The sequence below is a fragment of the Periophthalmus magnuspinnatus genome, chromosome 23 (assembly GCF_009829125.3).
Source record: "Periophthalmus magnuspinnatus isolate fPerMag1 chromosome 23, fPerMag1.2.pri, whole genome shotgun sequence".
NCBI lineage: Eukaryota > Metazoa > Chordata > Actinopteri > Gobiiformes > Gobiidae > Periophthalmus > Periophthalmus magnuspinnatus.
Window position 1 is genome coordinate 7,156,020 of NC_047148.1, and position 21,569 is coordinate 7,177,588.

At 38.6% G+C, this 21,569-nt stretch overlaps 1 protein-coding gene across 2 annotated transcripts; it reads left to right on the plus strand.

The window, feature by feature from the left end:
- Positions 1 to 1,789: 1,789 nt before the first annotated feature.
- Positions 1,790 to 21,085, plus strand: pkp2 (plakophilin 2). 2 transcript variants are annotated; one of them, XM_033989825.2, is made up of 13 exons: positions 1,790 to 2,092; positions 3,900 to 3,970; positions 4,878 to 5,458; positions 6,351 to 6,489; positions 9,190 to 9,397; positions 9,992 to 10,169; positions 13,083 to 13,200; positions 13,949 to 14,110; positions 14,801 to 14,977; positions 15,754 to 15,907; positions 16,862 to 17,054; positions 20,012 to 20,099; positions 20,343 to 21,085. In XM_033989825.2, the coding sequence occupies exons 1-13, from the start codon at positions 1,900 to 1,902 to the stop codon at positions 20,403 to 20,405; spliced, it is 2,325 nt and encodes a 774-aa protein (XP_033845716.1). In that variant the 5' UTR covers positions 1,790 to 1,899; the 3' UTR covers positions 20,406 to 21,085. The 2 variants fall into 2 exon arrangements, with proteins under 2 accessions (XP_033845716.1, XP_055087872.1); XM_055231897.1 differs by having other exon boundaries at positions 1,796 to 2,092; positions 14,804 to 14,977.
- Positions 21,086 to 21,569: the final 484 nt, after the last annotated feature.

The following is a 21,569-nucleotide window of genomic DNA, read 5'->3' on the forward strand; positions in this document are numbered from 1 at the left end:
TGTTGATCTGTTAAAAGCAAAATGAATGTAAACAGATCATGATGAATGTTCTACTTATAAGAAAAACACCAGGAAAAAGCCATAACATGCAACTGTGACTTAAAGCAACTTAAGTTAATCACACATCACATTACTGAACATGAATGGACACACTTAATTCATCCTTAATATTCACAGCATAACTGGATAAATGCTTCCAACATTTCATTGTTTATGTTTACTTTGCATCTTTCACTTTTTGAATTACTACATCCATTTCCTTTCCCCAATATTGTATTTAATTGGTGTGCACCTGTATCTACTAGCTTTAAAAGTCATAAGAACTGTGACTTGAATGAAAACCTGTTCTATGGCCCTGGGTAAAACGTCTTATTTCTGCTCCCTTTACTGTCAGCTGCACTATGGGATTATCACCTGCAACTCTACACCGTTTCTAGGTGACATTTTCAACATCTTCAAACGGGATCAAGTTATACAGACAACACACTCTCCTGGTACTGGCGATAAGATAAACTTTACACATTTGAAAAATAATATCATGTTACAATTATGGTGTAACAAACATGTTTTTTGAGGTTGCTGACTGTGGCTCAGTTGAGTTAGTATAGAATCTTTATAACCAGGTTGAACCGAGCTCTGATCCATGTCATTGTTATCAGTGATGTTGTGTCATTGGGCAAAACAATTCCTCCACCTTACCTAAGATTGAATGTAGTATAGGTTTTACAATCAATTTTCTTGTTAATCAACCTCAACATTGTGTAACTACACACTCATAACCCAAATTGGCCGCTTGCATGGGAAACTGCTATGTGTCACCTTGTTGGGGAATGAGGCATAGTTTACGAGTTTGACAAGTTCCAGAGTTAAGACCTTGAGACAAATACAGGACTATTTGTTGAGTACATTTGTTGCTTTGCTCACACAGGCCATAGGAGAGGCAACCATGATATGTGGAAGTTATTAGTTACATATCACAGTACATGTTACAGTAACTAGTAAATGCCATTCATAAGTATTTTGAGTCAGTTTAGATTTGTTAGACCGTGATTGTGTGTGATATTTCTAACTGGTGGCCTCAACATTTTTTGCTGAAACAAGATTTTTTTCTCTTATTTCAAATGGCGTATATTATTTGAAATTAGAATGATGATTGTAGCCCATTCATTGATAATGTAATACACTACAAGAAACAAACAACCAAGCCCATATAATCTAGTCAATTATTTTTTTATGTTGTGTTTGTTAATCTAGTCAAAACCCTCTCATTACTACAGATCTATGACTTTGTTGAGTGACAGGTGAGTCATGATACCTGGAGCTGCCCTGTTTCTTCTGTGGTTTTGTCTTTTAGTCTCATGGGGAAAGTGTAGGAGTAGTCTTCATCCTACACATGTCAAAAGAATTTATAACAGATTATGGGAAATATAAGAACATTTTCAAGTGACCTAAATGGTGTTTAGGTTTATGGTGTTTATGTTAATAGGGCAGTATGGATAACAAATTTGCTATTATAAAGTTTAATCTGGCAAAATTTGGCAAGATGAGCAGGGAGAGTCATTGGATAAGAAACAGAGGTAAGACTGTTTCAATAGAACTGAACACTGACCTATTCACAGGTCACTGCAGCAGCCCATGTAGGATAGTGCATTGTTACGCATTACGCACACAAGACTATCTTTACAAACCCTAGACACTCCTCGTAGCTCAGAAGGGGAGTTTTGGATGACAGTCTACACCCACGGGGGACACCTGACACCAGGTGCGCCTCTTGGCCCCGCCCCGCTCTCACTGTCAGCGCGCACAACAAAGCCGGGTTGATTTCATCCAAGGAACAAGGATTATTTTGAATAACCCGAAACATTTGGAGATACCCGGGGACAGTGGACTTTCTTTATAATGGACGAGGCTTTTTTAAAGTCCGCGTTACCGAACCAGGGCCCGTTTGTGGTGGACGACACGACTCTGGCTTTACCGAGCGACACAACCTCCAAACCCGGAGGAAAAGTTAATTCAAACGACAGGAGCCTGCGCGTACAGCAGCAGGTTCAGCTCACTCTGGCACGGAAGGGCAGGAAGGCGCTGCCAAATGGTAACCTGATTTACCTTCAGTCCATGACCGATACAGAAAGTATCCAACACTAGACTCTGTGACTATTTGATGACAACAGATCATTTATGTGCTCTCAGATTCACGATCAGCTCCTATGGCCACGTTCAAAACTAAATATGTGGAGTGCTTTCTCTGCGTCCTGTGAACAGTCAGTCGGTTTTGTGGGACGGTCTCTGGTCTGACAGGTTTCATGGTTTCATCTGTGCACCCGAGGGCGCGTGTGAGGCAGACTCAACAATTAGGCCTACAATCATCTCTCATCAGTCTGCATTTAAGATTAATTGTGTTATGTGTCGCTTTATTCAACATATTACTATTAGTCTGCGGATTATTCATAATGACCCTAGTAACGCAATTAGTTTAACATTCAGTGAACCTACAATACACAATGAAAGTATAATATAAAGCTAAAGGATAGTTTTAAGAATTGGTGGAGGTTTTACTTACTTTACTTTTTTCTTAAGCCATGTTAAAAAATATTCAATAACATTATATATAACAAAACATAGTATTATTATGTTTTATTTATTAATATGCAAGTTAATGACATTTTGATCAATCCCACTGCCTCAGCTCCTCTCGATATGCAAACAGTTTACACTGGAAGTGCATCTGTCATAAAACCTTTGTCAAATCAGAGTAAAGGTTAAGGTACACCTTATTGTCACTGTAGGGAGCTTGTTTTTTCCTTTCAAAAACAGTTAGGTCATATCTCCTCTCCACCTGCCTACTGTGAAGGTGAATAAGATGAGATAAGATAAACGTTATTGCCCCACAGTAAAAAAAAAAAAAAGTATTTGATGTTTATGCACCTTGCATAGAGATACAGTACAGAAAAACTAAATAATAATATGTCATGCATTACAGTCACTACAATTAGTGCAGTTCATTATCCATAATTTATACTCAGTACAGGAAAAAAATCAAAACAAAACAAAACTGTAAGTGGTTTGTGCACTACAGTCTCAATGTCAGGTCTACAGCAGAGGGAGTGTGTTGGTCTGTAGGGGCTGGATAGTGAATGGGTGTCTGGAGTAGTGGATCTGAGGCCTCCCCACTGCCCTAAGAGGGGAGTGAAGGGGCCACTCACTGGACCAGGCTTGTTTCCTTGTTGAAGAGGGAGAGTGAAGTGGGAGTGAAGGACAGCTTGAAACGATTACGTGTGCATCTGCTGGCTCTCTTGTGCCTTTCAGAGGGTAACAATTCATATTAAAATAGAACATGAGATGGGTCACTCAAAATCTGTTTGGCCTGAATGATCACAACTTTCTCATATAGGGACTGTAGAAGATTTTGGACAAGTTTCTCTGTCAACTTTAGAACTGCAGTTACCAATTTGAGCAGTTTGGCTTTGCACTTGGCTGTAAGGGAGCCGTACCAGGCTGCCATGCCATTATGTCACCTTGCTGGCTATTGTAAAAGATGGCTCTGATCCCCAGCCGTACACCAAATAACCGCAGCTTTCTGAGAAAGTGGAATCCCTACGCCAGTCTGCTGCAGATAGTGCACATCAGCACTCCATTCAGGTTATTGGACATCACTATGCCTAGATAGGTGTATGAGGACACTTACTCTATTACATTGTTATTAATGACCATGGGTTTGTGCAATGTAAATATCACCCAGATTTAAAGGTGCCTATCCCCCTGAAATGCACTGTGGGGTCATCTTTGCCACTGAGCATAGTGAGAATAATGGGTGCATTGTCAGTAGCATTGGAGCGAGTGACATTGAAAGTGCTAATATTGTAACACATTTGTATAATTATCTGTGAATCTTGTTTCAGGAAGTGTCCATTCACAGAGGAGCACGGCCTGTAGCTTCGACCATTCGGAGGGACACCTACCAGTGATGAAGGTAACACTTTCTGTTTTGCCCTTTTTCTTTTGTCATGGGCCTAGCCTGTATCAATAGTAAATCATTTATTGGTCATGTGTTGTCTTTACCTCCTAAGGCTCCTTTGTCAATTTTTACATATTGTACGCTGTTATTTGAATGTAGGTAAATTTCTGCAGAAAGGTTTCATTGCCAGTCATTTACTGTGTTGTATTTGACTACATGAAGCTAACAGATTTTGAATGCATCACAAAAAATAAACAACTTATATATTTTGAACCAATAAAGATATAACTTAGTAGCAACTACACACAAATAGTCATAATAACAAGATATTGTAGTGGACACATAATGTAATCCTATTAAGAAGTCACTTTGCATGCATTATTAAAGTAGGACCTAATTTTGAATAGTATACTAGGCTCAGTGAAGTAGGTCCACATAAAACCATTCGACACACAGAATATGCTGATATACTAGATTATTGATGTATTAATTTATCAACACACTTACTCAATTATTCATGGCATTTAAACTTTCATTAATGGTGCACTATGTAACTTTTCTGGTGGCTCCACCTGCTTGTCTTGCTCTTGGGAAATATATATTCCTACTGTAAGCTGAAACTCCTGTCCATAGATCTGACCTTGTAACTTGGGTTGTTGCCATCACCTGTGTGTCTCCATGGAAATAGATAGTTTATCAGAATCATAATGAATGGCCTACGATAGATCATTCCAGGTATGGCAATAACATCAAGACATTGTGGACCTTTAAAGAAATGTATTGCAACAATTGTTTAAATATATTATTCATACACAATGGGACTAATCCGTCATCTCTATCAGCTGTACTTCTACCACTACATCTGGGAACAATAATAAGTTCTGTTAAACTTAACCTGTCTTGTCCTGTATTTGCCCATCAGGTTAACGGACTAGGCCTGAGTAACCGCTCCCTCTCCTCCAAACCGTGCAGGAGGGTGGAGGTGACCCCGCCCCCTAGCCCTGGTACTCCCCAGCGCCCGCTTATGTTTGGATTTCACAGTATGGGCATGTACACCGTCCCAGGACCTGCCCACCTCAACCGAGTCACGCTGGACCGATCACTGTCCTCGGACTTCTATCACCGCTATGCCTTTTCGGATGGACCAAGACTCATGAGACCACACAGGTCCAGTGCCAGCTACAGACAGAGAGCCTTCAGACATGTTGCCCTACCTCAGCCTGTGTTCGAAGATGAAGTTTTTTACCCTAATGTGGAGCAGAGCAATAGTACAAGATGGTCCCAGAGACAGACTTCTATTAAACAAGACCACAACAGTGTAGGGCATGGACTGAATGGGACAGTCCCCCCTGAAAGTGGTTCAGCCTGGCTGTCCCGGGTCAGAGGGAGCACCCATGCCCTCCGCAGGCTCAACTCCTACCCCCCCTCTACCACCAGTATGGAGGTGGACACAACCAGACCAAATGGAGAGCTGACCATACGAGCGGGCAATGTCACAGCACTGTAAGAAAGAAATGAGTAGGATTGTGCAATATCTCTGAATTAATTAAACCAGTCTCATCAAAATCAAATTAAATAGTAATATCTCCAATTACTAATCTATGAAACAAAACTAACATAAAAGCTCCTTTCCTGTCACAACATGCACCATAGGTAATCCACTAGCTCAGACAGTCCTGACCAAGCCCAGTTCAAGATCTGAGAGCTGGGTCCCTGAGCGCTGTGCAGATGTAGCTCACTGTTCTTGGCAGGTTGCCTCAGGGATAGGCCTGTCACGATAAATACTATATCGATTTTGTTCGTTCAATATATGACACATTGAACAGTATTTTTTGGGTGTCGATATTTAACGTGGAGACTTCTTCTTTGTACTAGTGGGAAAGTTTTTGTTATTTTGCAGGAATATAATTTTTCTATGACTCATTGTAGATACAAACTAACTACGATAGTGTTTGTTTTTCTTATGTATTTATTTATTTATTTATTGCAGTTCATGTTTTTTAACAATATTGTACATTTAGAATACTTTTTTGAGGGGTAATCCAGCGTTAGGGTTATTGTGTCAGTGGCATAAATTTGTTTCAGTATTATCGTTTATCATCTATATTTTACTTTCAGTGATATATCATACTTCAAATTTTGTTATCAGGTGTACTAGTTGAAAATGGGTCAAATGCATGGATGAATTTCCTTCACAAGGGATCTATAAAGTTTACGTTTCCTGACAAAAAATATTTTCTGTTTAAATATTTCTTTCAAAAATAAGGAATCACCAATAGAAAAACACAAGCCCTTTCCCTCCATTTAACAGATTTGACAGTATGACATTTTATACTATGAAATCAAGCTATTAATTGTAGTGTGAGCATAAAGAATTTGTTTTTTTCCCCTACAGAAAGTCAGAAAACAGGGCTCCGGAGATGACCATAGAGAGGGCTGTGAGTCTACTGTCCCAGGACAATGAGGAGACCCTGTTGTGCGCTGTCAGCTTCATACAGAACCAGTGCTTCAAAAGCGCAGACGCAAAGAAGATGGTATGTCCTGTCAATAAATGAATGCACAAATTTGGTTAAGTGTTGTTAAGTTGTTGGGGAAAAAAGCTAATTGTGATTTTTGTATTATGAAAACTAAAAAACACTGAATTATGAACTGCACGTGAAGGTCTTTACTCCAGAGTTCTTAGATTATATATATAGTTGCACCCAATATGTTACGACTACTTTTACTAAAAAAAACATGTAGCTATTTGCTGGTTGTGAACGCTCAAGTTGCAATTTCCATTTTGATTAAATTAGTCTTACTTCCATTGTCTGTTGAGTGCTGTATACTGAAAGGATATGAGCACAGAGAAACAACAAAAGGATTTTTCTTTTGAGAGGAGCAGCTCATCAAATATTCAGGAGTAAACTGCAGCACAGGTGCACAATTAGGAAGCCTCTCTGTGACGAACAAGCTCAAGTCTAGCTGTGTTTTAGCAGCTTTTTGAAACTTATTTGATTAAAGGATCTAGAATATATTTGCATTTATTGGTGTATATGCAGTGAAACAAAAAAAAAAAGGCTCTAATCGTACAGTACAGAAACATTTGTATGGTATGTGAATATGGTGTCTGTTTTTCTATCCTCATTTCCCCTTTTATATTACTTTACTTATTTAGAAAATCTTTTGCCCTGTGTATTCACTAAAAATAGAAAATCACTAATTTCCTGTGGGAAAATATGTGTGAAACCTGCTTTTCCAGATTTAGAGCAAGTGAGTCTGCAGATTAAGACAAGTCTGGCCTTGGTATGACACGCTTGGAAGTAGGTCAGGAAGAAGTAATTGTTTTTGGGCTTTTTTTTTTTGCCCTTGTCGCTTGAACATAAAGGTGATATTAGGCCAGTCATGATAACAAATTTTGAACTGCAGTATATTGCAGACAGTAATTGTAGACTATAAATGATAATAGACCAAACCATAAGGCATGTACAAAACAGTAAAAAAAAAGAACTGCAATAGATAAGTAAATAAATAAACAGCAAAATGCAGCACTTAAGTAGTTAGTTTGTGTGTATAATGAGTCATACAAGTTCATAATTCCCACTAGTACAGGCCAAATGCGGCCCTCCGACCAATTTTTCTTGGCCCTAAAGCTTTCAGGTTAATAGGCCCATATTGTCTTAACAGTACTTTTTTACTGTACATTTCTGAAAATCTACTTACTGCCCATCTCAGATATTTAATATGTCCCAGGGCAGATGTGTCATATTATTAATATAGATCAAATATCAGTGTCCAAGAAGCTCTATATAAGGCCAATACATTATAACCATTCCTGCTGTGTACAACTGGAGCTGATGGTGAGTAAGAGCTAGTGTGTACTTGACTTTCTTGCACTTTGGCCTATATGGCACATTACTATACAAGTACTAGACACAATAGACACACTCATTTCACCCCGGAGAGACTCAAACATAAAAAGAGAAGTGCTAGAGGAGATATATGGAACAGTTGTTTTTCTTTTTTTGGTAGACTCCAATAGAAGACAGTGCAATCGTGATAGGCATAGGTAGGTTATATGACATTTAGAAGTTATCCTCGCCTGGACTATGGTGGACGATAAGCCCAAAGAGAGAAGAGGGAACAATGAGAGGAGATGGGGTGAGACGTGAACTGGAAAGCGAAAGGGCCATCTTGAGTTGTGGGTTTAAATGGGGTAGTCTGGATAACTCTTGGATGCAGAAGAGGAGCGGCAGGGGGGAGTAGCTCAAATGCGAAGATGAAGGCTGAGGTTCAGGTGAGCTCTGGAGAAGATTTGGAGGTAGGTGTAGGCTGCAGTTAGATCTTCCATGCTGACAATAGTGTAATGACCTGGTATTTTATGTTTAGGCCAAAGTTGACACCTTTTGTTTGTGTCAATTTTAATGTGTTGTTGTTGATGTAACTGCTTGTATGTGACACTCGGTTGCTATGCCGACAAGTTGATGTGAAGGTTCTGTTGGTCAGTTACTGGTCTGTTTTGGAGACTGGCTGTAGTGAGTTGAGACTACTGTTGTTTTGCGTGGGTTTCAGCCTACAAATGCCCTTGTGTTCAGAAAATAAACAATCAGAAGAAATTTGTTTCCTTACACCACAACGCTACAATAAGTTTTACTCCATTGGGTAACGAGAGTTTGTCTTCTCAGTTGAAGTACTACATGAATGTATGAAAAAAAACCAACAACTGGTCAGTCTGTCTAGTGAAAATTTAAACGTTATAAGCCAACTTGAGAATGCAGCATTTGGTTAGTGTTATTGTCACATTCTGGTAAAGAGGAAATATGTTATATGTTACCATGTGCAAATCTGTCTAAAGGTCCTATTATATAAAGTTGTGAGATTTAAGTTATAATGTTGTTACCTCCTCCTAACAGCTACCTTTTACTTTTAGTTCAGTAGAGATTTTCAATTCCAGGGCTGAAATTACACAAATGATTCTAGTGAAGGTGTATGGAGTTTAAAAACACAATGGAGCATTTCCTCTACACTTCCTCTACATAACATCACAAGGTGGAACAGAGTCTTTTCTATTTGAGAGGAGAACTCACCCTTAATATGCAGAGTTTGGGTGTGAAACTTGTGTGAATGAAACAAAACACATGTCCAGGTATATTTGTGATGAGGAAGCAACACTATAGCACAGGTCTGAAAATACTGTAATATGGGGTCTTTAATATGTCCTTCACCATGTCTATCACATATCATGTCTTATGCAGATTTACTATCTACGTGGCATTGGGAAGCTCATGGAGCTGTTGGGTCACGACAATGAAGAGGTACAGCACGTGGCGGCCGGTTCTCTGAGAAATCTGGTGTTTCAGAGCGACGAAAACAAGATGGAGGTTAAGGAGAACAACGGTTTGTCCACAATACTGCGGGCGTTGAAGAGCAGCAGAGATGTGGAGACCAGGAGACAGCTCACAGGTGGATCCATATACCAGGAGAAAGTATTTTGATGTCATGACAAACATAATGGCTTGTGCATTTGCATTTTGAATAGTGTTTTTTCTTGTTTATCTAGCACCAAAATACCTTATTTAAACCTAACACAATGAGACTTATTACGTTGATTACAGCAACTCAGTTTGAAAAAGCTTCCTTCTACTACAAAACCTTTAGGATACTGCATTGATTTGTACTTTTGTATTCTTGATTTAACACATTGTTCAAAAAATATGATTATACAATTTCATTCTATAAATCAGTATTAAAATTACATTCATTGTTAACTAAAACTGTTACATTCAAGTTGTTTAAAATGCTATATACTTTTAATTTGTGTACTTTTTAAAATGTAATCTATTTCATTTTATGTGGATTTATTTAATCACTTGGTACTTTACATAATCAAATGTGATGGTTACCAAAAACTCTAAAAAAGGTGGTAACATGTGGTAACCTCCAAGGCTCTAATCAAACAGAACAGAAACGTTTGTATGAACCATGAATACTGCCCTGACCTGATAACATACTGATTTATTTTACATTACAGTGACAACTTTTTCTGTTTCTCATTAGGTCTGCTGTGGAACCTGTCTTCTCATGATCTTCTGAAGGAGCACCTGTCTGTGGATGCCCTCCCGGTGCTGACCCAGTCTGTCCTAGTACCGAGCTCGGGTCTGTCCGAGGGAGAAAACCCCAAAGATGAGCTGCTGGCTGACGAGGATGTGTTCCACAACGCCACGGGATGTTTACGGTCAGATATTTATTGCTGTTAGAGGAAAACGCTCTGATGCTGCAGTGGGTGTCTGTGCAATGTTGATTCTTTTATGAGATATCAATGGGTAAATGTTATATACAATATACCCCTCATGGTATTACAAAGTATTATTTAAAGGTGTACAGTGTAACATTTTTTAGAAAGACAAAAAGGACATGTTCATTGGTGTGCTGTGGCACATTGCAGGAAAAGCAATAATATTTCCATAGGAACAAGTAGGTAGTGGACCCTCCACCTAAAACATTACCTACTGCATCTTTAAAGGCAAGGCAAGTTTATTTGTATGGCACGATTCACACACGAAGTAATTCAAAGTGCTTTACAGAATAAGAAAGACATTAAAATACCAATACAACCAATCAAAACATAAATAGTCACAAATAAGCATCATAAAATTAACATTAAAGATGAAAAGTGCAGAATAAAACCCTTTCAGTTGTATGCACAGCTAAACAGAACTGTTCTGAGCCTAAACATGTCAAAATAGAGGCCTGTCTCACATCTTAAGGAAAATTGTTCCAGATTTTAGCTGCAGAAAACTGATTCCCCATGTTTAGTCCTGACTCTGGGCACCAGCAGGAGGCCGGTCCCTGAAGTCCTCAGAGTGTGAGATGGTTTATATGGCACTAACATGTCGGAGATGTACTTTGGTGCTAGGCCATGGAGAGACTTATACACAAGCAGAGCTGCTTCAAAGTCTATTCTCTGAGCCACAGGAGCCAGTGCAGAGACCTGAGCACAGGACTTATGTGCTCATACTTTCTAGTTCTAGTCAAGACCTGAACAGCAGCCTTCTGGGTGTACTGCAGCTGTGTTAACGCTCATTTGGAGAGGTCAGTGAGCAGGCTATTATAGTAGTCTAAAGTACTTGAGACAAATGCATGTATACGTCTCTCCAAGCCTGGTTTTGACAGTGTACCTTTGACTTTTGCAAAAAGACTGCAGATGCTATTGATTTGTTATTGATTTGATGTGGCCATTAAGGTTCAAGTCTGAGTCGATTATTACCCCAAGATTTCTAGCCTGATTTGAAGGTTTTGGAGAGAGAGAGTGGAGGTGGCTGCTGACACTTTCTAAAGAAAAGCCATAAGCTGCTCCTTTAACAGTTTTCCATAATATCAAAATCAATAAACACAACTGTACTGGGAAGACTGCTACAGCTATTTGAGGTGGTTAAAAGAGTAATAATAAGTATACATCAGTCTTAATAAAATGTCTTTATATAGGCTTCTTTGACTACCACCTATTACACACATTATCACATAAATTTTTAGGCAAAATGGGTGTTTCTTGCCCAAAAACACAGCAAAATATTAAAGTGGTCAGCGCTGCCCTGGGATAAAACCACAAACCTCCAGTGTCATTGGTGCACTGAGTGCATTGACCAAAAATTGAGAGATGAATTAGAAACAAACAGTCAATCAGTATTTCTAATTTCATAACATCTCCATACTGTAACTCAGAGCAGAGCAAAGCCTAACAATGCAGAGGATGTCTGTTGACTTCTAAATATCAAGCATAACTTGGAGCTTATTATTACATAAGCTCTTTTTTGATGCTCCACAAAAGTAGCTGCAAAACCATCTGGGACAGTTACATAAATGTATGACAGCATCTCCCTGCCGTAGGAAATCTCAGTTCATCAGGCCCTTCTTGTGCAGTTGAGTAGATTAAGCCTCTTATTGTTGAAGCTGCTCCTGTTTGGACATGCATCTCCTCTGTTTACAAAGCCACAGCTATCAGAGACTGTGCTCGCTGGGCAACTATATCCACATGAAAACAGTGGGAGTCTGAATTATTCACGCCCCTCTCTCTTCTCTCTATGCCTCTGCAGGTTAAAGTCACTCAGCCCTATCCACCTCAGTGTTACCAAGCTCTCCTTATCAAGTTCTCCATCCCCTGCAAAACCAGGAGGATGATAAGTCAAAACTGAGGAGATAGATTATACCGGCTGACACTGTAGAGCAGTGCAATGGATAGACAGGAACTGAGTTTGTAGTCATTTCAAATCATATATTTTGGGAGAAATAATCAATATCTGCCCCACACATTGGCCCCAAAAATCCCCATGTATTGCTCTTATGTTTGTAAAGGTCACCAGGGTTGCACATATCGCCAGAGTGATATGTGTAACTGTCTGAATAGAGTCCTACAAATCAATCTGGGATGGCTTTTTCTGAAAGTGATCAAAACCAATGATGGGACTACTCAAACAAAAACTTCACATTGATTAGCGGAAGCGTCACAACAGCAGAACAAGCTGAAAAATCTAACTTTAGTTAAATCCAGTTGAGGGAAAAGCACATGGGTTACCTGTCCACAAAAGCACAGAGCACTTCCCTCTGCACATTTTTCAAAAACTAAATAAACTGTATTTCCTTTAAAATATGCTGTTGTAACAAGATTGAAACAGGATCACTCGTTTGAGCTAGTGTCAATACTGGAAAAAAAATACATAGAACAAAATTTGACAATTTACTTGAATAGTTAAGAATAATCTTTATCAAAATGAGTATGCTTTAAGAAACCACACAGTAATATGAAAGAAATTACAATAAATTTGTGTTTGACATTTTAGTATCATGTCACCGTGGAGACAGGATGTTTTGTTCTTTGAAGAGAGCATCATATTACCTAAATAACTCCAGTCTATGCAATTTGTTAAATGTAACCATTCAAATCTGTCACTATTCAGTACTAGCCAAATTCGATGTGTGACCACAGTACAATAAGCCCCACTGTACTAGACCATGCTAACTGCTGTGTGGGCTTATTCCAAAGTGAGGAGAGGGATTAGATCAAAATACTGTAGATTTTCCATGATTGTCCCTGGTATTATAATTGATAAAACTTCTCTGATTATGTTTTTTTTTTTTTTTGTATTTACAGAAATCTGAGCTCAGCTGGATCTAATGGGAGAAAGGCCATGAGGGAGTGTGAGAACCTCATTGACTCCCTGGTGTACTACATCAGAGGCACCATAGCTGACTACAAAACAGATGACAAGGTGAAATCATTTATTTCAATTCATCTTTCAACCTCTATCTCTCTACTGGCACTCAGAGGGTTTACAGCAAGAAACCATTCACACTTTCACAATCACAAACACATACATCATCATACAACAATGCATAATGTTTGAGTATCAAACCATGCAAACTGTCAGTATTTCTTACTACAACTGCCAAATGGAAAATTGTATTATTCTATGATTTTTGTTGGCTCAATAGTGCCAATAGAAAAGAATAAAATGCAAATACCTTTTTTTTGCATATTATTATTAATAGTGGGAATCTTTTATTAATAATAATGCATGGTAATTATGTTTATTTTATATTTGTCTGTGAAGTATGTTGTTGCTGTTGAAAGACATTATACAAATAAATGTTGATTGAAACAGTTGTTCTTTACAGCAATGTCCTTCACTTAGGTACGTGGATTTCTCTGCACTTCAAGTCAATTTAATCCACATTTTTGTTTCCATGTTTAGAACTCAGTAAATAAGAATTTTAGCAATTGTGTACTCTTATTTTAGACCTGGTTCAGCCCTAGTTTAGATCCGGCTGTACTCGGAACGTCAAAAAAACGTAATAAGTAATAATAACCACGGCTTGACAATATATACAATGTTTTTAGTTTTCCCATGATCTTGTAATAGCATCTACATGACCTCTAAGATGCCTGTTTAACTCTCCCTCTCTCCCTCTCTCTCTCTCTCTTTCCCTCTTGTTCCATCCTGTTCTCTCTCTCTCCAGACGACAGAGAACTGTGTGTGTATCCTTCATAACCTGTCCTATCAGATTGAGGAGGAGCTGCCCCGGATGTTCGCTGAGGAGCTACGCCAATCCAGGCTCAACGTGGCCCCCAAACCCAAACCTGTGGGCTGCTTCCCCAGCCGCAGCGCCAAGATCACAGAGGTAAAACTACTACTATGGAGGTCTACCCCTCACTGTGGTGATACAAGAGGTAATACATTTGTGGTAGTTAAAAATATTAAAATGGACAAGTGTTCTTTATGTTGTATATCACTGAACATATTTTTAAGCCTGACAATAGTTATAATGTATTAGCTTTATTTAACACTTTTCTAGACATCAAAGCCACTTATCATTCTTCTGACACAACAAGATGCATTGGTTATTAATATTATGGTGAAAAGTGCTATTGTTACAGGACAATGATGCACCATACCATTCAGTAATATAAAGGGGAAAAAAGTAATATAATCTGCCATCCAGGTACTAACCAGCCCAGACCTTGCTTTGCTTCAGAGATCAGGCAAGAAACACCTAACTGGCCGTTGCTTAACCTGCACTTTGCTATTATATTGGGTCACAGTTGTTTAGATGTAATATATTGTACAGCTGCTTCACAGTTTGACTTCACCTCACACTGCATTGCACCAACATCAGTTTATGTAAGCGCCTTTAAAGTGATGCTGTTACGTCTCCTTTCATCAGTTTTTCTCTTACTTTTTCTCTTAAAATTCTAAATATCTGATACTCTACACAGGATCTATAACAGAGCAAATCAATCAATCGCTTCATACTCTCCTTTGATATTGATATGAACCCTCTGAACTTATGCAAGTGCTGCATGTGTTTCAGCAGCTGGAGCGACACTGCCCCCTGCTGGAGGAGAAGTCTAATCCATGTGGTGTAGAGTGGCTGTGGAGCTCCATCACTGTGCGCATGTATCTGTCGCTCATCGCCCGCAGTGTGCGTCACCACACACAGGAGGCAGCACTGGGCGCGCTGCAGAACATCACAGCGGGGCACGGGCCTGTGAGAGATTTTTGTGTAGATTTTCAAACTATTGAGGATTTAAAGTGTTTGATTTGAGGTGTGATTTTGTCCCATGAAGATGATATATTTTAATTCACATTTGGTCTCACATACAAAACTATTTAGGGTGACCAACTGTTCCTCTTGTGGATATCCATCATTTAAGCGCCTGTCCCTTGTTTCATGCACTTATTTAGAGAATTTTTCACTGATGCCACATGAATTATATAAAGAGAAGCCAAAAATCAAACTGACAAATCAATCGCAATCACATCCAAATGTCAAAAACAATTCCACTTGTAATATTTTATCTGAATATTTTTTACACTGGTAAACTGGTAACGTAATATTTTTTTTTTCCCAAACAAACATATCAAACTTTTTTAGCTTTCAGGGTTATAGTATGTTGTCATCTGTTGCTATGCCAATCTATCTCTTTATGTTGCAATTCATAAAAACTGAAAATCATATTGTGCTTTTGCAGTTATTATTTAGCAGCTAAAATTTCTAAAGTCCACCCCTCCATGTCCCACCACAATCAACAATGTTCATCTTTTCTATAATCTGAGGTGGTCATCCTAAGAACAAACACTGATACTGTCAGTAAATCTTGTGCTCTTGTTGAAGGCATTAGTTTTTCATCATGATAGAACACAATATTCCTTTTTGATCATAGTTTACTTTAAAGTATTTGCTATTTACGGTAGAATATATTGTGCTAATACACATTTTTGTTGCTACTTGATAGTTGACACACACATTGCTATTTGCTACAGGTGACTGAAGCCATTTGTTTCACTATTGTCCAACGAGAGAACGGTCTGCAGCACATCAAGCGGCCACTGGAGGAGGGGGACAGTGAAGTGAGACGTACCGCCGTGTCTCTCATAAGAAACCTCTCCAGACACAGAGAACTGCACCCAGAAATCAGTGAGACAATCTGCTTTGTGATATAAGAACTATTGTTTTTTTATTTTTTTTAAATCAAAATAATGTGATGAGATGCAACAGGGTTTATTTAAAAGGCTAGAATAATAAGAGTTTTGTTTAGGAAAGGCAAGAATTTGTTAGTCAATGGGCTTTACAAAATTCATGCAATTTTCTGTAGCAAGTTAGCAACCTTGAAAGTGTTGAAAAACAGGGAAAACAGCCCTTTCCTCTTGTGTTTGTTAATTTCTGCCAAGACAAAGTATAACTTTGAAACAGAGATAAAGTTCAAAAAGAATGTACTTAATCAACCAGTAAAGAGCAATACTTGTACAAGGAGTCTGTGCAACTGACATTCCCACGCAGAGACTGAATGTTTATGCCTATTCAATGAGTACTATACTATAGTGGGAGGCCACCATGTTTAGGCCACCATGTCATCGAGTCATGAGTCAGCACATGCCTATCAATAAGTGATTGCCCTACTTAGTTATTTGATTTGATATATAGATAGTTATAGAATATGCTGTTCATGTCCTGAGCATATATCTGTGCCACAGAGCTATAATCTAGTCCTCATCCTCACATGAGCGCTGGTACAATAATGAACTATACCAATACAATAATAAACTAGCAGTGGTTATGCAGAATAGCTAAGCATTTTTATTTATCCTAACAAAAGCACAAGCTAAAAGATGAAAACATAAACTTGAATGTATGTAATCTTTTATTGACAGTGTTGTTCTGTTCCAGTTTTTTTTATTTTTTATTAGGGATTACTTTGGTTATCTGTCCATCATCTGGAAAAAATAATAAAATTGAAATTTACATGATATATAACCTATACTACATCTAATCAGAAAAATCACTATTGATGTTTTTTAGTCTCATTTCATAATCAATATTTATCACAAATATTTTACTCAAATGAATCCGTCTTATCTCTCTGTTTTGTAGTTACTCATGTGTTACCAGAGATTGTGTCCATGCTGCCTAATAATGACCGGGGCACAGACCAGCCCTCAGAGGTGACCACCTGCCTTTGCCACATCCTCCTGAACCTGAGTCAGAACCAGACCGACAGTGTAAAGGCTGTGGTCAACCAGGGGGCCCTGCCCAAAATCATCAACATCAGCAGCAAGGACAATGGGTATGGAGACATTATGTAATATTAGCGTATGCACCGATGGAAAAAGTATTGAAAATGTGTACTTAAATAAAGGTACTGTAACGTGGCTAAAATTACAAGTACAAGTGCTGCCAAGATTGTATTTTTTATACAAAATAGGCATAAAAATACTACTTAAAGTACCAGTTACTGGTTACTTTTCAACACAATTTTACTTGGATTTTAGACCACTGATTTATACAAAACTTGACCAATCAAACTATTTAAAGTTGAGCAAATGACGAAGTTAAATCTGTCGACTGGACAAATCGTTGAAGGAGTGAAGACGTTTCGCTGCTCATCCAAGCCGCTTCTTCAGTTCTGGTCAGATTGCTGGTGGACACTGCCTTATATCTATCCGAGGGGAGGGGCTAACCACACTGAAACTGTAAACGGCTTTTGTTTCCAGTTTCAGCTGAGACTGCCCTATTCAACCCTTAACGACCCTCCTATTGTTCTCAATCACATTTTTGAAAAATTCCAGTCTGGCTTCAAGACACGACACAGCACCGAATCTGCACTGCTCAAAGTGCAGGATGACATTCTCTTATCCCTTGATGTGAAAAAACCTGTACTGCTAATTATGTTAGACCTTACTGGAGTGTTTGACACCATGGACCATTCAGTCCTCCTAACACGTCTGGCCCAACAGGTTGGCCTTGAGGGACCTGTGCTGCAGTGGTTTAGGTCATATTTAACGGGTAGGACATTCTCTGTTATGATTGGTGACCTCTCCGCCTCCTCAGCCCCTTTAATCTCTGGTGTGCCACAGGGATCCATTTTGGGCCCTGTTTTATTTTCTCTGTACATGTTGCCCTTAGGCGCAGTTATCTAAAATCACAATGTGTCCTTCAATCTGTATGCAGATTATTTACAAATCTACCTGCCAGTTGTTCCTAATGCCTCTGACAGTCTGGAATCCATCAACAGATGTCTAAATGATATTAAACTGTGGCTGTCCCAGAATTTTCTCTGCTTGAATGAGGACAAAACAGAATGTATTGTGTTTGGAACATCCAGTATCTCATTGTTCTGGGTCTGAGGATGGAGTTTTAGATGCGGTAGAGATTATGTCTCAGGCCCCCATTTCTGTTTAAGGAAGGATTCTCTTTCCTAACAAAAATAGCTTCCTTAACTCCTCTCTCAAACCATTTCTTTTCTCTGGCTAAGATCTGAACTTCACTATCTTCAAAGGAGTGGTTAGTGGCTTTGAGATGGAGATGTACGGCGGACTGGGCTCCAGAGGAACCCTTACACTGGTGCTGGTACATCCTCTTATGGAGCAGCTGTTTAGTTTCTCCAATGTAACGCTCACTGCACTCTTCACTACACTGAATGGAGTAGACCCATTACTTTGTTTATAGCTCGGGGTTTTGTCCTTAGGGTGAACCAGTTTCTGTCTTAAAGTGTTTGTGAGTTTGAAAAAGACAGGAATCTCATACTGTCTGAAAATTCTCTGAAGTTTTTCAGACACACCCGCAGTGTAAGGAATGGTAATACCTCTCCTTCTGGCTTCAGGTTCCCTTTTGTCCTTTTTATTAGCTCTCTTAGATCTATTGAAGGCCCATTTTGGATATCCACAAGCAGAGAGGGCTTTCTCCACATGTGGTTCCTCCTTCACTTTTCCCTCTGTGTTTGTGGGCACCACTTGAGCTCTGTGTTGTAGTGTCCGGATCACTCCGAGTTTGTGCTGCAGTGGATGGTGTGAGTCAAACAGCAGGTATTGGTCAGTGTGTGTGGACTTCCTGTAGACTTCTACCTGGAGTCGCTGGTCCTCTCCTATTGTTACTGCACAATCTAAAAAGGCCAGTTTGTTCTCCTTGGCGTCTTCCCGTGTGAACTTGATGTTTGGATCTACAGCATTAGTATGTGCAGTAAAAAGCTCCAGATCCTTAAAAGGCTAACTTATATATGGAACAATTTGGACAGGAGGCTTTGGCCTCATTTCCAGGTACTCCATCCACACATTGGTATCAATATGTGGATGACAACTAAATCAAAATTCAGGATCTGGAGCCTTTTACCATTCCTTACACTGCGGGTGTGTCTGAAAAACTTCAGAGAATTTTCAGACAGTATGAGATTCCTGTCTTTTTCAAACCCACAAACACTTTAAGACAAAAACTGGTTCACCCTAAGGACAAAACCCCGAACCATAAACAAAGTAATGGGTCTACTCCATTCAGTGTAGTGAAGAGTGCAGTGAGCGTTACATTGGAGAAACTAAACAGCTGCTCCATAAGAGGATGTACCAGGACCGGCACGAGAGTTCCTCTGGACCCCAGTCCCCCGCACATCTCCACCTCAAAAACACTAACCACTCCTTTGAAGATAGTGAAGTTCAGATCTTAGCCAGAGAAAAGAAATGGTGTGAGAGAGGAGTTAAAGAAGCTATTTTTGTTAGGAAAGAGAATCCTTCCTTCAACAGAAATGGGGGCCTGAGACATAATCTCTCCCCCATCAACAACTCCATCCTCAGACCCAGAACAATGAGAACAATAGCAGGGTCGTTAAGGGCTGAATAGGGCAGTCTCAGCTGAAACTGGAAACAATAGCTGTGTACAGTTTCAGTGTGGTTAGCCCCTACTTTCAAATAGATATAAGGCAGTGGCCACCAGCAATCTGACCAGAACTGAATAAGCGGCTTTGATGAGCAGTGAAACGTCTTCACTCCTACAACGATTTGTCCAGTTGAATCAGACCTGGACGACTGAGGGTCTACACAGACATTTAAAGTTGAATTAAAGCTTTGTTTTGTAGTCAATAACATAATAATTATTAACTTAGTGAAGTAAAATTGCATGACTAGAATTATACTCTATATATAGTTACTTTCCACCCCTCATATTTGCAGCATGTACAATAGTTTTATTTTGTCTTTTCATCCACATTCAGTAGTGCCCCCCTAGTGTGAGTGTTTTGTGCTTTATTATTGATAGTTATGGTCCGAGCCGGGCTGGCCAGGCAGCCTGTGTTCTCTTACACTCAATGTGGAAGCATACTGATCTGCACAGCCTCTACAAAAAGGTAAGTTACAGTTCAGTTTAGCTTTACATTGACATTGAGATTGACTTGTAGCAAAACTTGTTTTGTTTTGCCAATTTTGACATAAAGTCAAAATTGGCAAATTTTGACATAAAGTCAAAATTGGCAGTCACAGGATCAGATCACAATTTGATGTCACAATATGTCTAGATAACTCACTTGTAACAGGTGTAGCAGGTAGGCAGTGTATCATAAAAACTGGTGTGGTGTGTTTTCCTTAAACAGTGTGGATTCAGAAAAGCTGATTTTATCAACTCACGGACAACAAAAGTGATGAACTCTACATGAGACTGACCTCGGATTCTAAAACCTCAACTTTTACTGGTTACAAAAGACTCTAACTGACAGTCATAGTCATAAAGGGTATGTCATTCTTCCCCCAACAAAATGAAAAAGTACTGTAATTTGTATTCCGTCAAACACTTGACTGTACTGATGTCATCTCAATGAAACTCCCAAAATAATAAAAAAAAAAATAATAAAAAAATGGGTGTCTGCTGTGCAAAATGACAATGTCATGTGCAGTAATTTCAAGGGGCAAAACATTATAATCTGGTTCAATTTATTTTTTTATTTGAATAGTATATTGAATCATTTGACATATAAACTAATACTAGAAATATTAAAAATACACAAAATGCTGGTGTCAATAGATTAAATACAGTGTCATTGTTTAACCTCACTTTTGGATGACTTAGGAACATTTTAATAGCTCACACATAATTTTATAAATATCAAAGTTAGCAAAAAAATCCAAAAAGATTTTAAAGAACAAAGAAAATATGTTGTACATAATAGTATGAAAAAGCACTGACAGGTGAATGTAAAAATATTTGTTACTTTGTTTTGGCAGCTTAGTAGAACTGTTGTGTTTTAAGTACTTAGATATAACTTTAGCTTAATGAGAACCACACTGAAAATGTATTGTAAAAATATAGTGATTTGTGTTATTTGAATAAACTAATACAGAGTCGTACACATCAGTGGTATAAGTCTTTTTCATGGGATTTGATGTAAAAACGTTGAAATGATCAGAAAATTAACAACACACTACCGGCTACCAGACTTCACTTGAATAGGCTCAAATATTGTAGTTATGGTAGTAAGTGTGTAACATTGCATACTATGAATACTTTACTTTTACTACCGCTGACAGGTGAAGTAACTGTCTTAATCATGACAGCTGGTTTAACTGGGTATAATAACAGATGAACAGTTTTCCTCAAAATTGTATTATTAGTCTAGAACATTTTAGTGTTACCATTAAAAAAAAAAGTAAAACTTTATGAATTGTGCATTGATCAGCGTTGATACTTTTATGAAATATTATAAAGTAGTTTATACATTGTGGTGACTGTAAATGTCAAACTCAAATTCTCATTTTCCTCTTACACTGCACTACTTTTCTCACTTTCTATATTTATTATCAGTATTGTTCGTCAAGTTGTCTGT

What these genes read in the sequence shown, in the direction of transcription:
- pkp2 (XM_033989825.2), top strand. Translation starts at nt 1,900, where the DNA reads ATGGACGAGGCTTTTTTAAAGTCCGCGTTACCGAACCAGGGCCCGTTT. An exon ending in GACACCTACCAGTGATGAAG is followed by an intron (nt 3,971 to 4,877) that starts GTAACACTTTCT and finishes TTTGCCCATCAG; the next exon opens with GTTAACGGACTAGGCCTGAG. An exon ending in AACGCCACGGGATGTTTACG is followed by an intron (nt 10,170 to 13,082) that starts GTCAGATATTTA and finishes TTGTATTTACAG; the next exon opens with AAATCTGAGCTCAGCTGGAT.